The sequence below is a fragment of the Schistocerca nitens genome, chromosome 3 (genome assembly GCF_023898315.1).
Source record: "Schistocerca nitens isolate TAMUIC-IGC-003100 chromosome 3, iqSchNite1.1, whole genome shotgun sequence".
NCBI classification, from domain to species: Eukaryota; Metazoa; Arthropoda; class Insecta; order Orthoptera; family Acrididae; genus Schistocerca; species Schistocerca nitens.
This window is the reverse complement of record NC_064616.1, coordinates 935406785-935428724: the sequence shown is the minus strand read 5'-3', so window position 1 is coordinate 935428724 and position 21940 is coordinate 935406785. Positions and strand designations below refer to the sequence as shown.

The window sequence follows — 21940 nt, the reverse complement described above, 5'->3', positions numbered from 1 at the left end:
ATGTTAAGGATATGGTGTTTCGGCCACCTCTCCCAGCCACCATTGATGATTTGAAACGAGAAATAACAGCAGCTATCCAAACTATTACGCCTGATATGCTACAGAGAGTGTGGAACGAGTTGGAGTATCGGGTTGATATTGCTCGAGTGTCTGGAGGGGGCCATATTGAACATCTCTGAACTTGTTTTTGAGCGAAAAAAAAACCCTTTTTAAATACTCTTTGTAATGATGTATAACAGAAGGTTATATTATGTTTCTTTCATTAAAAACACATTTTTAAAGTTGTGGTATTCTTTTTGAATCACCCCGTATATTGGATATGTTAACATGGTGCAGTGTGCTCTTAAATGGAACGATTAAGCATTGACGCACCTCATAGTGAGGCATCACTGGAGAATGGCAAAACAAACCGAAATCGGGGTCATGAATAAATACATTTAAAAACTGCCCAAGAGGGAAATGTTACATTATAGAAGAATGAGTTAAATCCGATACACCCATGTTAACTGTCTCTCATACTAGTTCGCTTCATACGGCCCGGTTCAAAACTTATCTTGCCTGAACACAGAACTGAGAAATGTGACGAGTAGATTAAGACACTGGACTCTATTAGAGTGGAACGGGATTCAAATCCCTGCCTATCCATAGAGTATTAAGTTTTCTGTGATTTCTCTAAATCTATTATGGCAACTCCCGTAATACGTGTGAAATGGACACATCTGATTTCCTTACCCAGTCCGAGATTGTGCTCCGTCTCCAACGACCTTATCGTCAACAGGACATTAATCCTTAATATTCCTTCTTTCCTTTTTATTTTACTTATTTATTTATTTTTTACCAACAACAATTTTCCACTGCTAGGCAGTGAGCCAGCTGAGTGACTGACGCTTCTCTAACACAGGATCCGAATTTGGTGCGCAGCATTGCTACGTGGGTGAGAGCCGCTGTGAAAATTCCGTTCTTCGTCAAACTGACGCCCAATATCACCGACATCGTCAGCATCGCCAGAGCGGCTTACGAAGGTATGTCATTTAGACCGTAATTCGTCTGCATACAGCTCTTTGCTGGAACGTGGTCTGTGTTGTAATGTACGCAATGTGGACTGAAGTCTCGGGAAACGACACTGAAAGCCCTATGTGTGATGTCGCACCAAGTGTACACGGTTATACATGCTGTTCCAAATACGTAGGACTGAAACTATACGGAATGCGGACGATCCGAATCTCAGTATTTTGTGATACCAATGCTTGGAAAATATTTCAGTCGGTACGGGCTATGCTTTGGAAACTGTTTGTTTCTTAACAGATAGCTGCTAAACTGTTTACAGTTCCTGAATGATTCTCGAATACTGATCATTACTCGTTACGGGAGTCCGCAGCTCGTGGTCGTGCGGTAGCGTTCTCGCTTCCCACGCCCGAGTTCCCGGGTTCGATTCCCGGCGGGGTCAGGGATTTTCTCTGCCTTGTGATGACTGGGTGTTGTGTGCTGTCCTTAGGTTAGTTAAGTTTAAGTAGTTCTAAGTTCTAGGGGACTGATGACCATAGATGTTAAGTCCCATAGTTCTCACAAGGGAACCTCCCCATCGCACCCCCCTCAGATTTAGTTATAAGTTGGCAGAGTGGATAGGCCTTGAAAAACTGAACACAGATGAATCGAGACAACAGGAAGAAGTTGTGTGGAACTATGAAAAAAATTTGCAAAATATACGAACTGAGTAGCCTACGTGTAACATATGCAACTTAAAGGGTAATGTGCAGTCGGGAGCGCCGTGGTCCTGTGGTTAACGTGAGCAGCTGTGGGGTGAGAGGTCCTTGGTTCAAGTCTTCCCTCGACTGAAAATTTTAATTTTTTGTTTTCAGACAATTATTATCTGTCCGTCTCTCCGTCCGATGCGATCACTTTTTTGGGAGTGATAATCACATCCACAAGAAACCTAAATCGGGCAAGGTAGAAGAATCTTTTTACCCATTCGCCAAGTGTACAAGTTAGGTGGGTCGACAACATATTACTGTAATGTGACGCACATGCCGTCAACAGTATCGTATAGAATATATCAGACGTGTTTTCCTGTGGAGGAATCGGTTGACCTATGACCTTGCGATGAAATGTTTTCAGTTTCCATTGGAGAGGCACGTCATTTCGTCTACTAATCGCACGGTTTTGCGGTGCGGTCGCAAAACACAGACACTAAAGTTATTATAGTGAACAGAGACGTCAATGAACGAACGGACAGATCATAACTTTGCGAAAGTAAAGAAAGTAAATTTTTCACTCCGGGGAGGACTTGAACCATAGACCTCTCATTCCGCAGCTTCTCACGCTAACCACAGGACCACGGTGCTCCTGACTGCACATCACCCTTGAAGTTGCGTATGCTGCACATGGACTACTCAGTTCGTATATTTTGCTAATTTTTTTCATAGTTCCACACAACTTCTTCCTGTTTTCTCGATTCATCTGTGTTCAGTTTTTCAAGGCCTATCCACTGTTCCAACTTATAACTAAATCTGAGGGAGGTGCGATGGGGAGGTTCCCTTGTCAGAGCCATTTTTTGAGCCGTTACGGGAACCTGCAGACATACGTGGGGCGTAGGGATGCAACGCCTGGGAGTCGAGCGGATGTAAAAAGAAAAGTCCTGGGAAACGTTAATCGTCGTGCGTGGAAATTTTCGACAAACAAAATCGTTAAAACCGCAGAGAAATGGCGAATAATCTCGGGAAGTAAGGGTTCACATAGTAAAATTTGAGCATATACTGTTAGATCGCGACGTAGAAGATTCATCAATAAGCCTGTAAAATGCTCACTTTCGAAGATCAGAGAGTAGAGTGTGCTGGAGGCGAAGCAATTACACCTAATTCATGCTTGCAAAATATTGTAACATCGAAAAGTGTGCAATGACAAACACGCGAAGTTCGTTCAGATAACTTACTGGAATGCAGCCGGGTGACGTCGTCGAACACCGCCGATATTTCGACAGGTGACCACCCTGTCATTATCGAGACAAAACTGCAGCAAGTGAGCTCTGTGCAAGTGAATTTAAAACCTCGGTTTGCACAGCAGTTCCGGAAAGATACGCGCGCGCGCGCGTGCACACACACACACACACACATACACACACAAACACATACACAACTGGAAACACTAGTGCCACCACACAAATAAATGACCGATGCCAGAAGTTATCGACAGTAAAAATTGATAAACAACGGATGAGGTAGCATCAACTCTGTCCCTTTGTTTAATTTAATCTCAATCGCTTTCTTAATAACACTATGACAGAAGCTGGAAGTGCACGCCAGAATCGCAGTGTTATTAATGCCTTAAGATGACCGGTGCCAAAACAATGTTGTGCAACAGCCGATTTGCTCGCTTGTTGTAAGCGTGTGTGAAGTGAGGCTTATGATCAGTACACTGGTCCTCCATGGTCCTGTTAGTCTGACGAATTTGTGACATGCCACAACTGCAAGGGATACGATAGAATTGACATAGTGAAAGACATCAGACGTGCATTGTGCTATCGACCAACCGTGAGCTGGGTGAGTGATGATAATACCGAGTTGGCACGGCCTTTCTGCCTTGCGCATGGAGCATCTCTAACAAGCCTGGTCTTATTTTGCAGAAATATGATGTGAAATGTGTTTACCGACCTCCAGCTAAGAGTAGGGTCCTCTCAGGTTCCGTTAAGGGTGATCCTGGTTTGCGTAAGGCGGATATCTATCGTATTCCTTGGAGCTGTGGCATGTCATATACTGTCAGACTATCAGGACTGTGGGGGACTAATGTGCTGAGCATAAGCGTCAGACACGCTTACAATAGCCGAGCAGATTGGCTATTGCAGGACATTGTCTTGGCACCGGTCCTAATATGGAATATAATAAAAAGAAAGATTCTGGCATGTACTTACCAGCTACCGCGATAGTCAAGAATGAGATTTTCACTCTGTAGCGGAGTGTGCGCTGATATGAAACTTCCTGGCAGATTAAAACTGTGTGCCCGACCGAGACTCGAACTCGGGACCTTTGCCTTTCACGGCAAACATCCCCCAGGCTGTGGCTAAGCCATGTCTCCGCAGTATCCTTTCTTTCAGGAGTGCTAGTTCTGCAAGGTTCGCAGGAGAGCTTCTGTAAAGTTTGGAAGGTAGGAGACGAGATACTGGCAGAAGTAAAGCTGTGAGGACCGGGCGTGAGTCGTGCTTCGGTAGCTCAGATGGTAGAGCACACAGTTTTAATCTGCCTGGAAGTTTCATGCCGCGATAGTGTTATTAAAGGAGCAGGTGAGATTTAATTACCGAGCGACCTTGTAAATAGAGATGGAGGTTTTTGCTTAAATTCTGCTTAGAATCCTGTTCCATTCCTTGTCAATAAAACAGAGGGACAGAGTTAATACTATCTCACCCGTTGTTTGGTAATTTTCACTGTCGATGACATTGGTGTCGACCATCTTTGGTTGCGTGGTGACGCTAGTTTTTACAGTGCGTGTGTGCGTGCGTGTGTGTGTGTGTGTGTGTGTGTGTGTGTGTGTGTGTGTGTGTGTGTTATATTTCCAGAATTCCTCTGCAAACCAAGGTTTTAAATTCACTTGCACAGCGCTTATTTGCTGCAGTTTTGCCTCGAAAATGATGGGCTAGTCACCCGTCGAAGCAGCGACGGTAGTCGACGACGTCACCCACTGCACACGCCGCACGCCATTACAGAGCCTCCACCAGCTTGAACAGTCCCGTGCTGACATGCATGGTTCATGAATTCATGAGGTTGTCTCCATACGCGGACACGCCCATCCGCTCTATACAGTTTGAAACAAAACTCGTCGGCGTTGAGAGGCCCAGGCGAGGTGTAAGACTTCGTGTCGTGCAGTCATCAAGGGTACACAAGTGGGCCTTCGGCTCCGAAAGTCCGTATCCATGACGTTTCGCTGAATAGTTCGCACGCTGACACTTGTTGGAGACCCAGCACTGAAATCTGCAGCAATTTGCGAAAGGGTTGCACTTCTGTCAAGCTGAACAATTCTCTTCAGTCGTCCTTGGTCCCGTTCTTGCAGGATATTTTACCGGCCCCAGCGATGTCGTAGATTTATTGTTTTACCGGATTCCTGATATTCACGGTACACTCGTGAAATGGTCGTACGGGAAAATCCCCACTTCATCGCTACCTCGGAGATGTCGTGTCCCATCGCTCGTTCGCCGACTATAACAACACATTCAAACTCACTTAAATCTTGATAACCTGAGATTGTAGTAGCAGTAACCGCTGTAACAACTGCACCAGACACTTGTTGTTGTATGTAGGCGTTGCCGACCGCAGCGCCGTATTCTTCCTGTTTACATATCTTTATTTTGAATACGCCTGTGCCAGTTTGTTTGGCGCTTCAGTGTAGTTTCAAGGAGTATCAAAGGTGATTATCACAACTGATCTTAAAACATTGCTAGAGTGGATAAGAGCACAACTACAAATGCAATTCAGTCCTTAGTCGGATACAGGATTTGTCATCGCTTATCGCTTCTTTCACGACTGACGATTTTTTTTTTTTTTTTGAGCACTATGGGACTAACTTCTGAGGTTATCAGTCCCCTAGAACTTAGAACTACTTAAACCTAACTAACCTAAGGTCATTACACACATCCATGCCCGAGGCAGGATTCCAACCTGCGACCGGAGCGGTCACTTGGTTCCAGACTGTAGTGCCTAGAACCGCTCGGCCACTTCGGATGGCGACGATGATTTGTTAATGTAAAAAAATGTCAAGTTTCACTATGGTTTGGCGTCCACATTAAATTTTAGACCATTTATAAAAGGCTGGGTAAGTCATTCGAAACCAGAGGAAGAGTAAAAGCGTATCAATCCCAATCGGACCCCCGCGCGGAGTAAAGGAGACCGCTTATAAAACACTAATACGACCTATTCTTGAGCACTGCTCGAGCGTTTGGGATCCCTATTAGGTCGGATTGAGGGAAGACATAGAAACAATTCAGAGGCGGGCTGCTAGATTTGTTACTGGTAGGTTTGATCATCACGCGAGTGTTACGGAAATGCTTCAGGAACTCGGGTGGGAGTCTCTAGAGGAATTCTTTTCGTGAATCGCTACTGAGGAAATTTAGAGAACCAGCATTTGAGGCTGACTGCAGTACAATTTTACTACCGCCAACTTACATTTCGCGGAAAGACCACAAAGATAAGATAAGAGGGATTAGGGCACGTACAGAGGCATATAGGCAGTCATTTTTCCCTCGTTCTGTTTGGGAGTGGAACAGGGAGAGAAGATGCTAGTTGTGGTACGAGGTACCCTCCGCCACGCACCGTATGGTGGGTTGCGGAGTATGTGTGTAGATGTAGATGTAGATACCACAGATATGTAGCCGTGCGGTCTTGGGGCGCCTTGCTACAGTTTGCGCGGCTTCCCCCGTCGGAGGTTCGAGTCCTCCCTCGGGCATGGGTGTGTGTGCTGTCCTTGGCATAAGCTAGTTTAAGTTAAATTAAGTAGTGTGTAAGCCTAGGGACCGATGACCTCAGTAGTTTGGTCCCATAGAACTTACCACAAATTTCCAATCGGATCATGCCCTCTGTGGTATTCAAACCGAGCTTCAGACTGAGCACAACTTTGCTAGGTTGGTTAGTTACTCCGTCTCAGACTTCTTTGCTTCAATTTTTACTGGATAGACGGGTAGGAAGCAACTTCGACGGCACTGCCCTACCGTACCAGAACCTGCTCTGAAGCTGTATTTTTTTTATTATTTATTTATTGCCAAATTATAGACCTGTTACCTGATGTTTAAAACAGGTCGTACATCTTACAATTTTCGTTTTTCATCTTTTTACAGTTTTCTCTCCTTTTGTTTTATCTACAACATTTACAGACAGTGATGCTTTTCAAAATAACAATTATTTAAGGTTGAAATATAAATAAAATTTTGTTGTTTTTTAAGAAGAATATAAAAAGAAGATAGGATAGATGAGAGATTTGTTACTACCGTCACCGAATGTGACTGATGGGTAATACCTCGGAATGGTTTCTTCGAGACGTTGACCGCCAGTCACACACACACACACACACACACACACACACACACACACAGAGAGATGGTTATTAGTAGAGAAATAATGTTGCTTATCCTATTTGTTACTAATCCTATGTATTAACTACTTTAGGTGCCCATCCATGTACAGCATTTGGTGTTTTCTTGGCTAGATTGCAGCACTTTTGCTTATTTACTGTCACATCTCAGCTTCCTCCTCCTGTTCCTCCTCATTGTCACTATTTTCGTTGTCACTGTGGGCATCGCTGTCCATCCTCTGGAGATTGCTGTTACGCTGCACATACGCATGTCTGTAATGTCGTGTCCGCATATACTCTTCATGTGTTGTTTTTTAAATACTGTTTGTCAGTGCGTTTAATTGTGCCCATTGTTCTTCGTCTCTTATTGCTGTGTATACAGGGTGAGTCACCTAACATTACCGCTGGATATATTTCGTAAACCACATCAAATACTGACGAATCGATTCCACAGACCGAACGTGAGGAGAGGGGCTAGTGTAATTAGTTAATACAAACCATAAAAAATTGCACGGCAGTATGTTTTTTAACACAAACCTACGTTTTTTTTTAAATGGAACCCCGTTAGTTTTGTTAGCACATCCGAACATATAAACAAATACGTAATCAGTGCCGTTTGTTGCATTGTAAAACGTTAACTACATCCGGAGATATTGTAACCTAAAGTTGACGCTTGAGTACCACTCCTCCTCTGTTCGATCGTGTGTATCGGAAGCACCGAATTACGTAGGGATCCAAAGGGAACGGTGATGGACCTTAGGTACAGAAGAGACTGGAACAGCACATTACGTCCACATGCTAACACCTTTTTATTGGTATTTTTCACTGACGCACATGTACATTACCATGAGGGGTGAGGTACACGTACACACGTGGTTTCCGTTTTCAATTACGGAGTGGAATAGAGTGTGTCCCGACATGTCCTGCCAATATATGCTCAATGTGGTGGCCATCATTTGCTGCACACAATTGCAATCTCTGGCGTAATGAATGTCGTACACGCCGCAGTACATCTGGTGTAATGTCGCCGCAGGCTGCCACAATACGTTGTTTCATATCCTCTGGGGTTGTAGACACATCACGGTACACATTCTCCTTTAACGTACCCCACAGAAAGAAGTCCAGAGGTGTAAGATCAGGAGAACGGGCTAGCCAATTTATGCGTCCTCCACGTCCTATGAAACGCCCGTCGAACATCCTGTCAAGGGTCAGCCTAGTGTTAATTGCGGAATGTGCAGGTGCACCATCATGCTGATACCACATACGTCGACGCGTTTCCAGTGGGACATTTTCGAGCAACGTTGGCAGATTATTCTGTAGAAACGCGATGTATGTTGCAGCTGTTTGGGCCCCTGCAATGAAGTGAGGACCAATGAGGTGGTCGCCAATGATTCCGCACCATACATTTACAGTCCACGGTCGCTGTCTCTCTACCTGTCTGAGCCAGCGAGGATTGTCCACGGACCAGTAATGCATGTTCCGTATATTCACTGCCCCGTGGTTTGTGAAACTCGCTTCATCGGTAAACAGGCAGAATTTTTGCATGGTTTGTATTAAACAATTACACTAGCCCCTCTCCTCACGTTCGGTCTGTGGAATCGGTTCGTCAGTATTTGATGTGGTTTACAAAATATATCCAGCGGTAACGTTAGGTGACTCACCCTGTATATCTATGTCTGTACCTGTTTAATCTAAGTGTAGTGTATGTCTACTGTTCGCGTATTGCCCGCAGAAAAAGACAGTGTGTTTTGGGGAACCTTCTTCCCCGCATGTGCATGCAGGTGTCTGCCTCAGACTCACGCGGTTTAAGTGCGAGGGATAAGGTCCGTGTCCGGTTAAGACTGTACTGGTGATCCGACACAGGCAAGGCGGACGGGGTGTCGGCGATCAATACGGTGTCGGGGCTGATGCGGCTGCACGCGGACGGCTCGCCGTGGCCGGCGGTGGGCTCGCAGCGGCGCACCACGTACGGCGGCGTGTCCGGCGTGGCTACGCGGCCCATGGCGCTGCGGGCCATCTCGGCCGTGGCGCGAGAGCTGCCGGGCTTCCCCATCCTCGGCATCGGCGGCGTCGACTCTGCCGACACCGCCTTCCAGTTCCTCAGCGCCGGCGCCTCCGTCGTCCAGGTCAGGCTGGCTTACCGCGCTCCTCCGCCTTCCGTTCCTTTCATTTCTCCTCGTGAAACTATAGTTCAATTCTCGGCGGCTCGCGCATGCCCGCCCAGACGCGGGAGATTGCTGCGTTGCCAGTTGCACGCGCCAAGAGAAGCAGCGCCATAGTATAGTATAGTTCGCAAACTACGTTTAGGGGGGAGCGCGCAGTTTATGAAGTAAAGCCACCACGGCCGCATTAATCCTTTCGCTGCTACAGAGACGTGCTCCCCGCATTCCGCGCCGTGCGCGATTTTATCATCACTGCACTGCTCGCCTGTGCAGCCACATGGTGTTCCGACTGCTTTGACACACTTATCATTCGAATTCACAAAAACTATTTGGCCCAAAAATTTGATTTTTACACGTCTGCTTGACTGATACCTTCCCCCCATAAATGACTTAATTTAGTTTCGATGTTCAACGCAGTTATTGTGCAGTATTAAATGTAGTAACCATTGCACTAAATTTTGAAGAGTTTGCAGAGGTAAAAGTCCATAGCGTATACTTTCCGTATGGTCGAATTTAGTTGCCACTAGAAATTTCAAAAAATTACATTCAAACGAATAAAATTCATGAACTAAGACACTTCGACATTGTTTTTAAATAAAGAAAATATTATGCACCGAACAAGGTTTGAATGCAGTACTTTTCGCTTAGTAGTGAAACACTTTTTTTTGTTCGATATAGTTCGTTCCGTTTTGTCTGGGCGGATGTCACAAGACATGCGTTCAAGTTGATCGTTGATTCCTTGACGGTTTTTTTTATTACAGAGAGCACGCAGCCCTCTGACCTAACACGCTTTTCCTTTTTTTTTTTTATCGTTGTGTTTGGTCGTTGTAGACGTCACATGACATCCGTTAAAGTTCTTTTGTTGATTCTTCCACTCAGTTTTTTATTACAGAGGCGAACCAGCTCTCTGACCGAACACACTGAGCTACCGTGCCGGCGAATGGCTCACTTTAACCATTACGCTAATGCAGCTGGTCATTCGACAGACTTCCTGGACGACTTTAAAACATCACGCAAAATACCGACAAACACTGTTTGTATGACAATGAATTACTCACGTTTCGTCGAAGTACAATAGGAAATAAACAATTGCCGCTGTTCCTTATTGCGAAAAAGTGGTTAATGAGAATGATGCAAACACCTTCCCTTGCTATCGCCTGAATTAGGAGGCTTATTGCTTCTTTGGCTTAATTAATTAATAGAATATGAAGCAATTGGTATAAAGAATCCTTTTCCCAAACTTTATATACAAGAAAGTCTGCTATCAATACACTTTATTTATTACTGAACGTTTCTAAAACTGAAGACACTCGTTCGTGCTCTGCACTGCAGTCGAGCTGTGGCAACGTCGTTCTCTATTCATTGGCTGACTGTGTTTTGTGACGTCAGATGCGCAGAACGAACCTAAACTAGGCCGCCGTCGTAAATGACGCGTACTTCAGTTAACTGCTACCGAGCACTGATGCTATTTCCTTATCTACTCGCGTTAAGACCTTCTTGGAACCACATTCCAATATTAGTTTTTTAATGCTTTGTTGTTCTTTCCTTTTTTCCATATTCCTCCATTGTATCATTATATTTCGTTTTCCTGTCTTCAAATCACTTTTTCCCAATTTTCTTTTCTTTCTTTCTTTCTTTTGCTTGTGCCGTTGTTCCCGCGGAGAAGCAGGGTCGGCACGGTTAATCGGATGTGGCAATGTTAGTTGAAGGGCTGGCCAGATGCCTTTCCTGCCGCCCACCCGTACCCACCGTTTTCAGGAAGGGACATCGAACAGATGTGCAGAACTATAGACCTATATCTCTAACGTCGATCAGTTGTAGAATTTTGGAACACGTATTATGTTCGAGTATAATGACTTTTCTGGAGACTAGAATTCTGCTCTGTAGGAATCAGCATGGGTTTCGAGAAAGACGATCGTGTGAAACCCAGCTCGCGCTATTCGTCCACGAGACTGAGAGGACCATAGACACGGGTTCCCAGGTAGATACCGTGTTTCTTGACTTCCGCAAGGCGTTCGATACAGTTCCCCACAGTCGTTTAATGAACAAAGTAAGATCATATGCGCTATCAGACCAATTGTGTGATTGGATTGAAGAGTTCCTAGATAACAGAACGCAGCATGTCATTCTCAATGGAGAGAAGTCTTCCGAAGTAAGAGTGATTTCAGGTGTGCCGCAGGGGAGTGTCGTAGGACCGTTGCTATTCACAATATACATAAATGACCTTGTGGATGGCATCGGAAGTTCACTGAGGCTTTTTGCGAATGATGCTGTGGTATATCGAACGGTTGTAACAATGGAAAATTGTACTGAAATGCAGGAGGATCTGCAGCGAATTGACGCATGGTGCAGGGAATGGCAATTGAATCTCAATGTAGAGAAGTGTAATGCGCTGAGAATACATAGAAAGAAAGATCCCTTATCATTTAGCTACAGTATAGCTGGTCAGCAACTGGAAGCAGTTAATTCCATAAATTATCTGGGAGTACGCATTAGGAGTGATTTAAAATGGAATGATCGTATAAAGTTGATCGTCGGTAAAGCAGATGCCAGACTGAGATTCACTGGAAGAATCCTAAGGAAATGCAATCCGAAAACAAAGGAAGTAGGTTACAGTACACTTGTTCGCCCACTGCTTGAATACTGCTCACCAGTGAGGAGTCCGTATCAGATAGGGTTGATAAAAGAGATAGAGAAGATCCAACGGAGAGCAGCGCGCTCCGTTGCAGGATCATTTAGTCATCGCGAAAACGTTACGGACATGACAGATAAACTACAGTGAAAGACTCTGCAGGAGAGACGCACAGTAGCTCGGTACGGGCTTTTGTTGAAGTTTCGAGAACATACCTTCACCGAGGAGTCAAGCAGTGTATTGCTCTCTCCTACGTATATCTCGCGAAGAGACCATGAGGATAAAATCAGATAGATTAGAGCCCACACAGAGGCATACCGACAATCTTTCTTTCCACGAACAATACGAGACTGGAATTGAAAGGAGAACAGATAGAGGTACTCAAGGTACCCTCCGCCACACACCGTCAGGTGGCTTGCGGAGTATGGATGTAGATGTAGATGTAGAAGGAATTAGTGTATCCCAACTGTTTGCGACTATGTTTTATGTACCTCAATTTCGAGTGGATTGTATATAACACGACAGTTTGACTCATGTACGAGTGTGCACTTATAATACAGGGTGATTCAAAAAGAATACCACAACTTTAAAAATGTGTATTTAATGAAAGAAACATAATATAACCTTCTGTTATACATCATTACAAAGAGTATTTAAAAAGGTTTTTTCACTCAAAAACAAGTTCAGAGATGTTCAATATGGCCCCCTCCAGACACACGAGCAATATCAACCCGATACTCCAACTCGTTCCACACTCTCTGTAGCATATCAGGCGTAACAGTTTGGATAGCTGCTGTTATTTCTCGTTTCAAATCATCAATGGTGGCTGGGAGAGGTGGCCGAAACACCATATCCTTAACATACCCCCATAAGAAAAAATCGCAGGGGGTAAGATCAGGGCTTCTTGGAGGCCAGTGATGAAGTGCTCTGCCACGGGTTGCCTGGCGGCCGATCCATCGCCTCGGGTAGTTGACGTTCAGGTTTCATAACTAACCTTTTTCGTAGGACTCTCCATACAGTTGATTGTGGAATTTGCAGCTCTCTGCTAGCTCTGCGAGTGATTTTCCTGGGCTACGAACAAATGCTTGCTGTATGCGTGCTACATTTTCATCACTCGTTCTCGGCCGTCCAGAACTTTTCCCTTTGCACAAACACCCATTCTCTGTAAACTGTTTATACCAACGTTTAATACACCACCTATCAGGAGGTTTAACACCATACTTCGTTCGAAATGCACGCTGAACAACTGTCGTCGATTCACTTCTGCCGTACTCAGTAACACAAAAAGCTTTCTGTTGAGCGGTCGCCATCTTAGCATCAACTGACGCTGACGCCTAGTCAACAGCGCCTCAAGCGAACAAATGTACAACTAAATGAAACTTTATAGCTCCCTTAATTCGCCGACAGATAGTGCTTAGCTCTGCCTTTTGTCGTTGCAGAGTACTAAATTCCTAAAGTTGTGGTATTCTTTTTGAATCACCCTATATTAGAGTAAATGTCTAAAGCAACCGAGAAAATTTTTGTTTCTAAGGACCGTTTATTCATAAGGTATGTATTGTGGTTGTTCATTGAAGGCGCTATAAATTTCAATCTTTTCTAGAGCAGCCATTAACCATTAAGGATTCCTCAATGCTCCTGGTGTTATGATTGCAGTTTCGTATATGTGCACTAAATGAAGATCTACAGATTTCGATTATGTTTGTGTGCTCCCTCACTCTGGTGCAGAAACATCTACCTCTTTGTCCCACATAGAAACTTTCACGTTCACCACATTTCATTTATAACAACCTGATTCTGTAAATGATTTTGTTTTGTGGGTGGTGTGTCTGACTAGTGCCCCTACTTTGTGAGGACGCCCCTTCGTACATTAGCTTTGCGAAAATTATTAACTATTCTGTCTGATATGGCTCAATGGTTCAATAATGAGATAAAGCAGTTATTTCGTTTTTTTCTGGCGCTTCTTCTCTTTTTAATGTTCTTTCTTTATCTATATTGTTGCTTTTGTTATGCAACTTTTTCATACATTTTGTCTATGATATCAGCAATGTTGGTTACTATATGTTTTCGTAAACACAACTCTCTCCTAATTCCTTTCTGTTCTAATGGGAGGTTAATGATTCTGGTGCTCTGATGTGTATATTACGTTCTTCTCTCCGCCTAACGTCAACCTATATGACAAAAACTTGGAAGCATAGACTGAGGTGACAAAAGTCATGAATTGCGATATGGACATGCACAAATGGCGGTAGTACAGCGCACACAGTGTATAAAATGGCAGTGCGTTAGCGGAGCTTTCATTTGTACTCAGCTGATTCACGTGAAAAGCTTTCCGATGTGATTATGGCAGCAAGACGGGAATTAACAGACTTTGAACTCGGAATAGTAGTTGGAGCTAGACGCATGGGACAATCGATTTCGTAAATCGTTAGGGAATTCAATACTCCGAGATCCGCAGTGTCAGGAGTGTGCCGAGAATACCAAATGTCAGGTATTACCTCTCACCACGGACAACGCAGTGGCCGACGGCCTTTACTTAACAACCGAAAGCAGCGGCGTTTGCGTAGAGTTGTCCGTGCGAACAAGGGAAGAGAATTCCTTTGCTAACAGCTCGACATCGTCTCCAGAGCTTATCCTGAGCTTGGACTCTAGACGACTGGAAGACCGTAGCCTGGTCATATGAGTCCCGACTTCAGTTAGTAAGAGCTGATGGTAGGGTTCGAGTCTGGCGCAGATCCCACGAAGTTGTCAACAAGGTACTGTGCAAGTTGCGTTTACATGGAAGGACTGGGTCCTCTGAATGGTCGGCTACTTGGAGGCCATTTGCACCTATTCATGGACGTCATGTTCCCAAACAACGATGAAATTTTTATGGATGACTATGCACCCTGTCACCGGGCCACAATTGTTCGCAGTTGGTTAGAAGAACATTCTGAACAATTCGAGCGAATAATTTGGTCACCCAGATCGCCCGATGTGAATCCTATAAAACATTTATGGAACGTAATAGAGAGGTCAGTTCGTGCACAAAATCCTGCACCAGCTACACTTCCACAATTGCGGATGGCTATAGACGCAGCATGGTTCATTATTTCTCCAGGGGACTTCCAACGACTTTTTGAGTCCATGCTACGTCCAGTTGCTGCCCTACGGCGGGCAAAAGAAGGTTCAAAAAATGGTTCAAATGGCTCTGAGCACTATGGGACTCAACTGCTGAGGTCATAAGTCCCCTAGAACTTAGAACTACTTAAACCTAACTAACCTAAGGACAACACACACATCCATGCCCGAGGCAGGATTCGAACCTGCGACCGTAGCGGTCGCGCGGTTCCAGACTGTAGCGCCAGAACCGCTCGGCCACCAGCGGCCGGCGGCAAAAGAAGGTCCGACACGATATTAGGAGGTATCCCATGACGTTGTCACCTCAGTGTATGAACTCAAGAAACTACAAAATTGGCTGTGTATACTGTTAATTCCACTTTACATTGTTCTCATTACGTTTTTTTATGTTTTGTAGATGCTTGAAAGCCGGCCGAAGTGGCCGTGCGGTTAAAGGCGCTGCAGTCTGGAACCGCAAGACCGCTACGGTCGCAGGTTCGAATCCTGCCTCGGGCATGGATGTTTGTGATGTCCTTAGGTTAGTTAGGTTTAACTAGTTCTAAGTTCTACGGGACTAATGACCTCAGCAGTTGAGTCCCATAGTGCTCAGAGCCATTTGAACCATTTTTGATGCTTGAAAATGGCAAAAATATTGAAACTGCAATCGTAAAATAAAACACTAACAGCAAAATGACATCACTTAAAAATTTATACAACTGTGGACTCATATTACAAGAAAGTAATTTTCTTTCCTTCTTGCTTGCAACTCTCCCAGTTCTTCCCTTTCCAGCCGGCCGAAGTGGCCGTGCGGTTAAAGGCGCTGCAGCCTGGAACCGCGAGACCGCTACGGTCGCAGGTTCGAATCCTGCCTCGGGCATGGATGTTTGTGAAGTCATTAGGTTAGTTAGGTTTAACTAGTTCTAAGTTCTAGGGGACTAATGACCTCATCAGTTGAGTCCCATAGTGCTCAGAACCATTTTTTTTCTTACCTTTCCAATAATTATCTTGCGTTATTCTTTTCCATGTTCATCTCCTAACGGTTTGAAAACAGGTGGTTGTTAATTACTTTTCCCTAAGATGTTTTAAGATCTGCTTTGTGGGTCTATTGTCGTTCACTCTGTAAATTTGTTCAAAAATATAGTAGTAATCTCCTCTTCCTTGTTGTTTTTTATTTGTTTTCTGTGTTCTCATAAATGTCATCCTTACTTATTTGTTTCCAAAGTGCTGCATTTATCTGAAGACCTAATATTTATTACTGCTTCTAATACTTCTAATTTTCGAGCTTATAATTTAATACTAGGCATTCGCTAGCAAGCAGGCATTCTGATTTTACTGATGTACTGTCGTTCTTTAATTTAAGTTTTTTAGATAAGCACTTCTTGTTGTAAGTATTCTTAGTTATACCATTCTCATTTTCCATCTTGTTTATCCTTTCCTCTAAAGCAGATTTTTCTAAACCGATTTCTCGAATTGTCTCCTCCAAATATTTGCATTTTTTACCTTTTCTCTTATTTAATGCCACATTATTAGTGTTGCCACTTTTGAGCTACACAGCTTGAGACTAGTAAAACATCCAAATTCAAAGTAAACGATTGTTTGTCCAGAGACACAAACGTTATTTGTAAGCACGTGCCGTTTATATATTAAACAAAGGCAATCTCATTTTCTTACATGAAAGCCTATATCTTAATCTACCCAAAATTATTTTCTGCAGCCTTAGAAGAGTTCTTCAGATAACACAAACTGTGTTGAAGAAAGAATTAGCATTAATGGATCTTATCTGAACCACCTTCGATTAATAGACGACGTTGTTTTGCTTGCTTCTGATCCTAAAGAACATCAGCAAAGAATGAAGAAGCTGAATAGAGCAACTAAGCCCACCACACAATCTGTTTGTCACACCTTGCATTAGATTGAACTGTTGACCTAGAAATGACGGAGAGGCTTCGTCCCCGCCATCGCCTCAGTGGTACACAACCCCACAACAGGCTACAGCAGTCCACTCACCCCACCGCCACCACACAGCGAATCTAGGGTTATTGTGTCGTTCGGCCCTCAGTGGACAACCCCCCCCCCCCCCTTCCGGGAACGTCTCACACCAGACGTGTGTAACCCCAATGTTTGCATGGTAGAGTAATTATGGTGTACGCGTACGTGGAGACAGTGTTTGCGCAGCAATCGCCGACTTAGTGTAACTGAGGCGGAATAAAGGGAACCAGGCCGCATTCGCCGAGGCAGATGGAAAACCGCCTTAAGAAACATCCACAGACTGGCCGGCACACCGGACCTCGGCAATAATCCGCCCGGCGGATTCGTGCCGGGGACCGGCACGCCTTCCCTCCCGCCTAACCGGGCGGGCTGTCACCCCTTAAAGGCGCACACTGGCCGCTTAGGAGTTCTGTAGATGGTATAGAACTGGTACCAGGCAGTCATGTGATCATCCAACGCTGACTTACGTCGTGGCAGTCAAGTAATGCGAATGGGCCAGTCGGCTGTATGGAATTAGCCGAGTAAGATGAGTGGACGTGGGGACGTGACAGAATGGCAGAAGGAGCTATCATGTTTCGACGTGCTCCTGACATATGCGAATGAAATAGGCGATTTGTTGCTGTATCCCCGCGGATTGTCCAATGGGTGCGCGAGGAGTGGCGATTCCACTAGCAGCAATTTAAGATGGTGTGCGAACTGTGGTTGTAAAAAGATACTGACAGACAGAAGATACGAGTGTCTCGCCTTGTCAAAGACAACTGCCTCAAACCTGACAGAAACTGTTACTGTTCATCTCAAACAGTTTCAGAGTCAACATTGTGAAAGGAACTGTATACGATGAACTTTTGGAGACTGGTAGCTCACAAAAAACCATTGCCGTTGGCAGCATATAAAGCTGCATGTCATCAATGGGCCTAATAACACAGAGACTCGACAGTTACTTACTGGAGGCGTATGATGTGGTCCGACGAGTCACGATTTTGCCATTTTCCAAATGATGAAAGGTATATAGGCCACGTGTGGTGCAGTGACTTGTTTAACGTGCAGTGTGTGGAAGGTGAAGTTCATGCTAGATAGGTTCGTGTGACGCAGTACGGGTGTTTCACAGGCCAAGAATTGTGCACACTCAGGTTCATTTCTGTTACATCTGCATTATAAGGTTGCTGTGTGCACTCCCATCTTCCAAGATGACAACAGCCATATCCATAGTACTGCAAACATACATACTGGTTTAACCCTTTCATGTCCGAAAACTTTAAAATTTCGCATTTAATGCGAAAATCGGTTTGCTTTGGGAATGGATACTGAGTCATGCCGTATTTCTAAATATGTTGTTTATAGTTTTATAATCATTTTAAGTGGGACATATATGTCCTCTGGACTCGAGGAAGAACAAATAGTTCCTTAAATTTATTCCTCCTAGTGTTCTGTGGGACATATACGTTCAACTTCAAATATTATTTTTACTAGGGGTATGTGCATGTAAAACGAAGAAAGTACCATTACTGTGTTAAACAAATTTATTTATTCATAGCTTAACATTTTACGAAATGTGGACATGTGTCTGGAAATGCTTAATATCCATGTTAGACCTCATTTTAGTTTCGTCAGTATGTACTGTACTTCCTCGATTCACCGCCAGTTGGCCCAATTGAAGGAAGGTAATGTTGACTTCGGTGCTTGTGTTGACATGCCACTCATTGCTCTACAGTACTAGCATCAAGCACATCAGTAAGTAGCATCAACTGGTTAGTGTTCATCACGAACGTGGTTTTGCAGTCAGTGCAATGTTTACAAATGCGGAGTTGGCAGATGCCCATTTGATGTATGGATTAGCACGGGGCAGTAGCCGTGGCGCGGTGGTATCGAGACAGATTTCCAGAACGAAGGTGTCCCGACAGGAAGACGTTCGAAACAATTGATCGGCGTCGTAGGGAGCACGGAACATTCCAGCCTATGACCCGCGACTGGGGAAGACCTAGAACGATGAGGACACCTGCAAAGGACGAGGCAATTCTTTGTGCAGTTGATGATAACCCTAATGTCAGCGTCAGAGAAGTTGCTGCTGTACAAGGTAACGTTGACCACGTCACTGTATGGAGGGTGCTACGGGAGAACCAGTTGTTTCCGTACCGTGTACAGCGTGTGCAGGCACTATCAGTAGCTGATTGGCCTCCACGGGTACACTTCTGCGAATGGTTCATCCAACAATGTGTCAATCCTCATTTCAGTCCAAATGGTCTCTTTACGGATGAGGCTTCATTCCAACGTGATCAAATTGTAAATTTTCTCAATCAACATGTGTGGGCTGACGAGAATCCGCACGCAATTGTGCAATCACGTCATCAACACAGAGTTTCTGTGAACGTTTGGGCAGACATTGTTGGTGATGTCTTCATTGGGCCCCATGTTCTTCCACCTACGCTCAATGGAGCACGTTATCATGATTTCATACGGGATACTCTACCTGTGCCGCTAGAACATGTGCCTTTACAAGTACGACACAACATGTGGTTCATGCACGATGGAGCTCCTGCACATTTCAGTCGAAATGTTCGTACGCTTCTCAACAACAGATTCGGTGACCGATGGATTGGTAGAGGCGGACCAGTTCCATGGCCTCCACGCTCTCCTGACCTCAACTCTCTTGACTTTCATTTATGGGGGCATTTGAAAGTTCTTGTCTACGCAACCTCGGTACCAAATGCAGAGACTCTTCGTGCTCGTATCGTGGACGGCTGTGATACAATACGCCATTCTCCAGGGCTGCATAAGCGCATCAGGGATTCCATGCGACGGAGGGTGGATGCATGTATCCTCGCTAACGGAGGACATTTTGAAAATTTCCTGTAACAAAGTGTTTGAAGTCACGCTGGTACGTTCTGTTGCTGTGTGTTTCCATTCCATTATTAATGTGATTTGAAGAGAAGTAATAAAATGAGCTCTAACATGGAAAGTAAGCATTTCCGGACACATGTCCACATAACATATTTTTTTCTTTGTGTGTGAGGAATGTTTCCTGAAAGTTTGGCCGTACCTTTTTGTAACAGCCTGTATAGTGGCACTTTGCACTAGTTTCATGTGAAATTAGTTCTTATCTCTTGCTTCCATGTGCTGATTTCTTCGCGTCGCCGCCCCATGTTCCTTGCTGGAAAAAGTTTTCCCACTGCATAGCACAATGGCAAGATAATAAGTCAATTGCTCTCCACCCAAAAAATGCACTATCTGATCAAAAATATCGGGACACCTGACTGGAAATGACTTACTAGTTCGTGGCGTCCTCCATCGGTAATGCTGGAATTCAATATGGTATTGGCCCATTCTTAGCTTTGATGACAGCTTCCACTCTCGCATGCATACGTTCTGGAAGGTTTTTTGGGAAATGGCAGTCCATTCCTCACGGAGTGCTGCACTGAGGGGAGGTATCGATGTGGGTCAGTGAGGCCTCGCACGAAGTCGGCTTTCCAAAACATTCCAAAGGTGTTCTATACGATTCACGCCAGGACTCAGTGAAGGCCAGTCCATTACAGGGGTGTTATTGTCTTGTACCCACTCCGCCACAGCCCCTGCATTATGAACAAGTGCTCGATCATGTTGAAAGATGCAATTGCCATCCCCGAATTGCTCTTCAACAGTGGGAAGCAAGAAGGTGCTTAAAACATCAGTGTAGACCTGCGCTGTGATAGTGCCACGCAAAACAACGAGGGATGCAAGCCCCCTCCATGAAAAACACGACCACACCATAACACCACCGCCTCAGAATTTTGCTGTTGGCGCTTCACACACTGGCAGATGACGTTCACCGGGCATTCGCCATACCCACACCCTGCCTTCGGATCGCCGCATTGTGTACCGTGATTCGTCACTCCACATAACGTTTATCCACTGATGAATCGTCCAATGTTTACGCTCCTTACACCAAGCGAGACGTCGTTTGGCATTTACCGGCATGATGTGTGGCTTATGAGCAGCCGCTAGACCATGAAATCCAAGTTTTCTGCCGGCCGAAGTGGCCGTGCGGTTAAAGGCGCTGCAGTCTGGAACCGCAAGACCGCTACGGTCGCAGGTTCGAATCCTGCCTCGGGCATGGATGTTTGTGATGTCCTTAGGTTAGTTAGGTTTAACTAGTTCTAAGTTCTAGGGGACTAATGACCTCAGCAGTTGAGTCCCATAGTGCTCAGAGCCATTTGAACCAAGTTTTCTCACCTCCCGCCTAACTATCATAGTACTTGCAGTGGATCCTGATGCAGTTTGTAATTCCTGTGTGATGGTCTGGATAGATGTCTCCCTATTACACATTACGGCCATCTTCAACTGTCGGCGGTCTCTGTCAGTCAACAGACGAGGTCGGCCTGTACGCTTTTGTGCTGTACGTGTCCCTTCACGTTTCCACTTCACTATCACACCGGAAACAGTGGATCTAGGGATGTTTAGGAGTGTGGAAATCTCGCGTACAGTCGTATGACACAAGTGACACCCAATCACTTGACCACGTTCGAAGTCCGTTGAGTTCCGCGAAGTGCCCCATTCAACTCTCTCACGATGTCTAATGATTATTGAGGTCGCTGATGTGGAGTACCTGGCAGAAGGTGGCAGCAAAATGCACCTTATATGAAAAACGTATGTTTTTGGGGGTGGTCCGAATACTTTTGATCACATAGTTTATAAGATTCGTCGCACGAAAAAAAACAGAGGTGGTACAACCTCAGGTATATCTTGTCCTGCATCCGAAGCAGAGAACACAGCTGTATTGGGAGTCGTAGACGAGTTAGAGCAGAGGGAAAGATATGCTACTGCCAGTAGGTGACTCAAATTTTGACATTATTTTCTTTTGAGTGTTGCAATAGTTACCAGTTTCATCATGAGAAACCGTAATAATGGAGGAAAATGTCACCAACTTTCTTTTCACCTTGCTCTCGGTAAAGCAGCTTTCAACTGGGTGAAGTATAAAGGGCATTCATCAGAAAAAAAGGAGTTTGTGGAGTTTTCTGTTTCTTATAAAAGCAGAGGACAT

The 21940-nt window shown here is 44.7% G+C and overlaps 1 protein-coding gene across 1 annotated transcript in view; it reads left to right on the top strand.

Annotated features, from left to right (window-relative positions):
• LOC126249008 (dihydropyrimidine dehydrogenase [NADP(+)]) overlaps positions 1 to 21940 on the top strand; it is a 288548-nt gene that overhangs the window by 189124 nt on the left and 77484 nt on the right. Inside the window, exons 14-15 of the mRNA XM_049950599.1 lie at positions 902 to 1022; positions 8911 to 9173. Coding sequence (XP_049806556.1) covers positions 902 to 1022; positions 8911 to 9173 — 384 coding nt within the window. The remainder of the gene's footprint in view (positions 1 to 901; positions 1023 to 8910; positions 9174 to 21940) is intronic.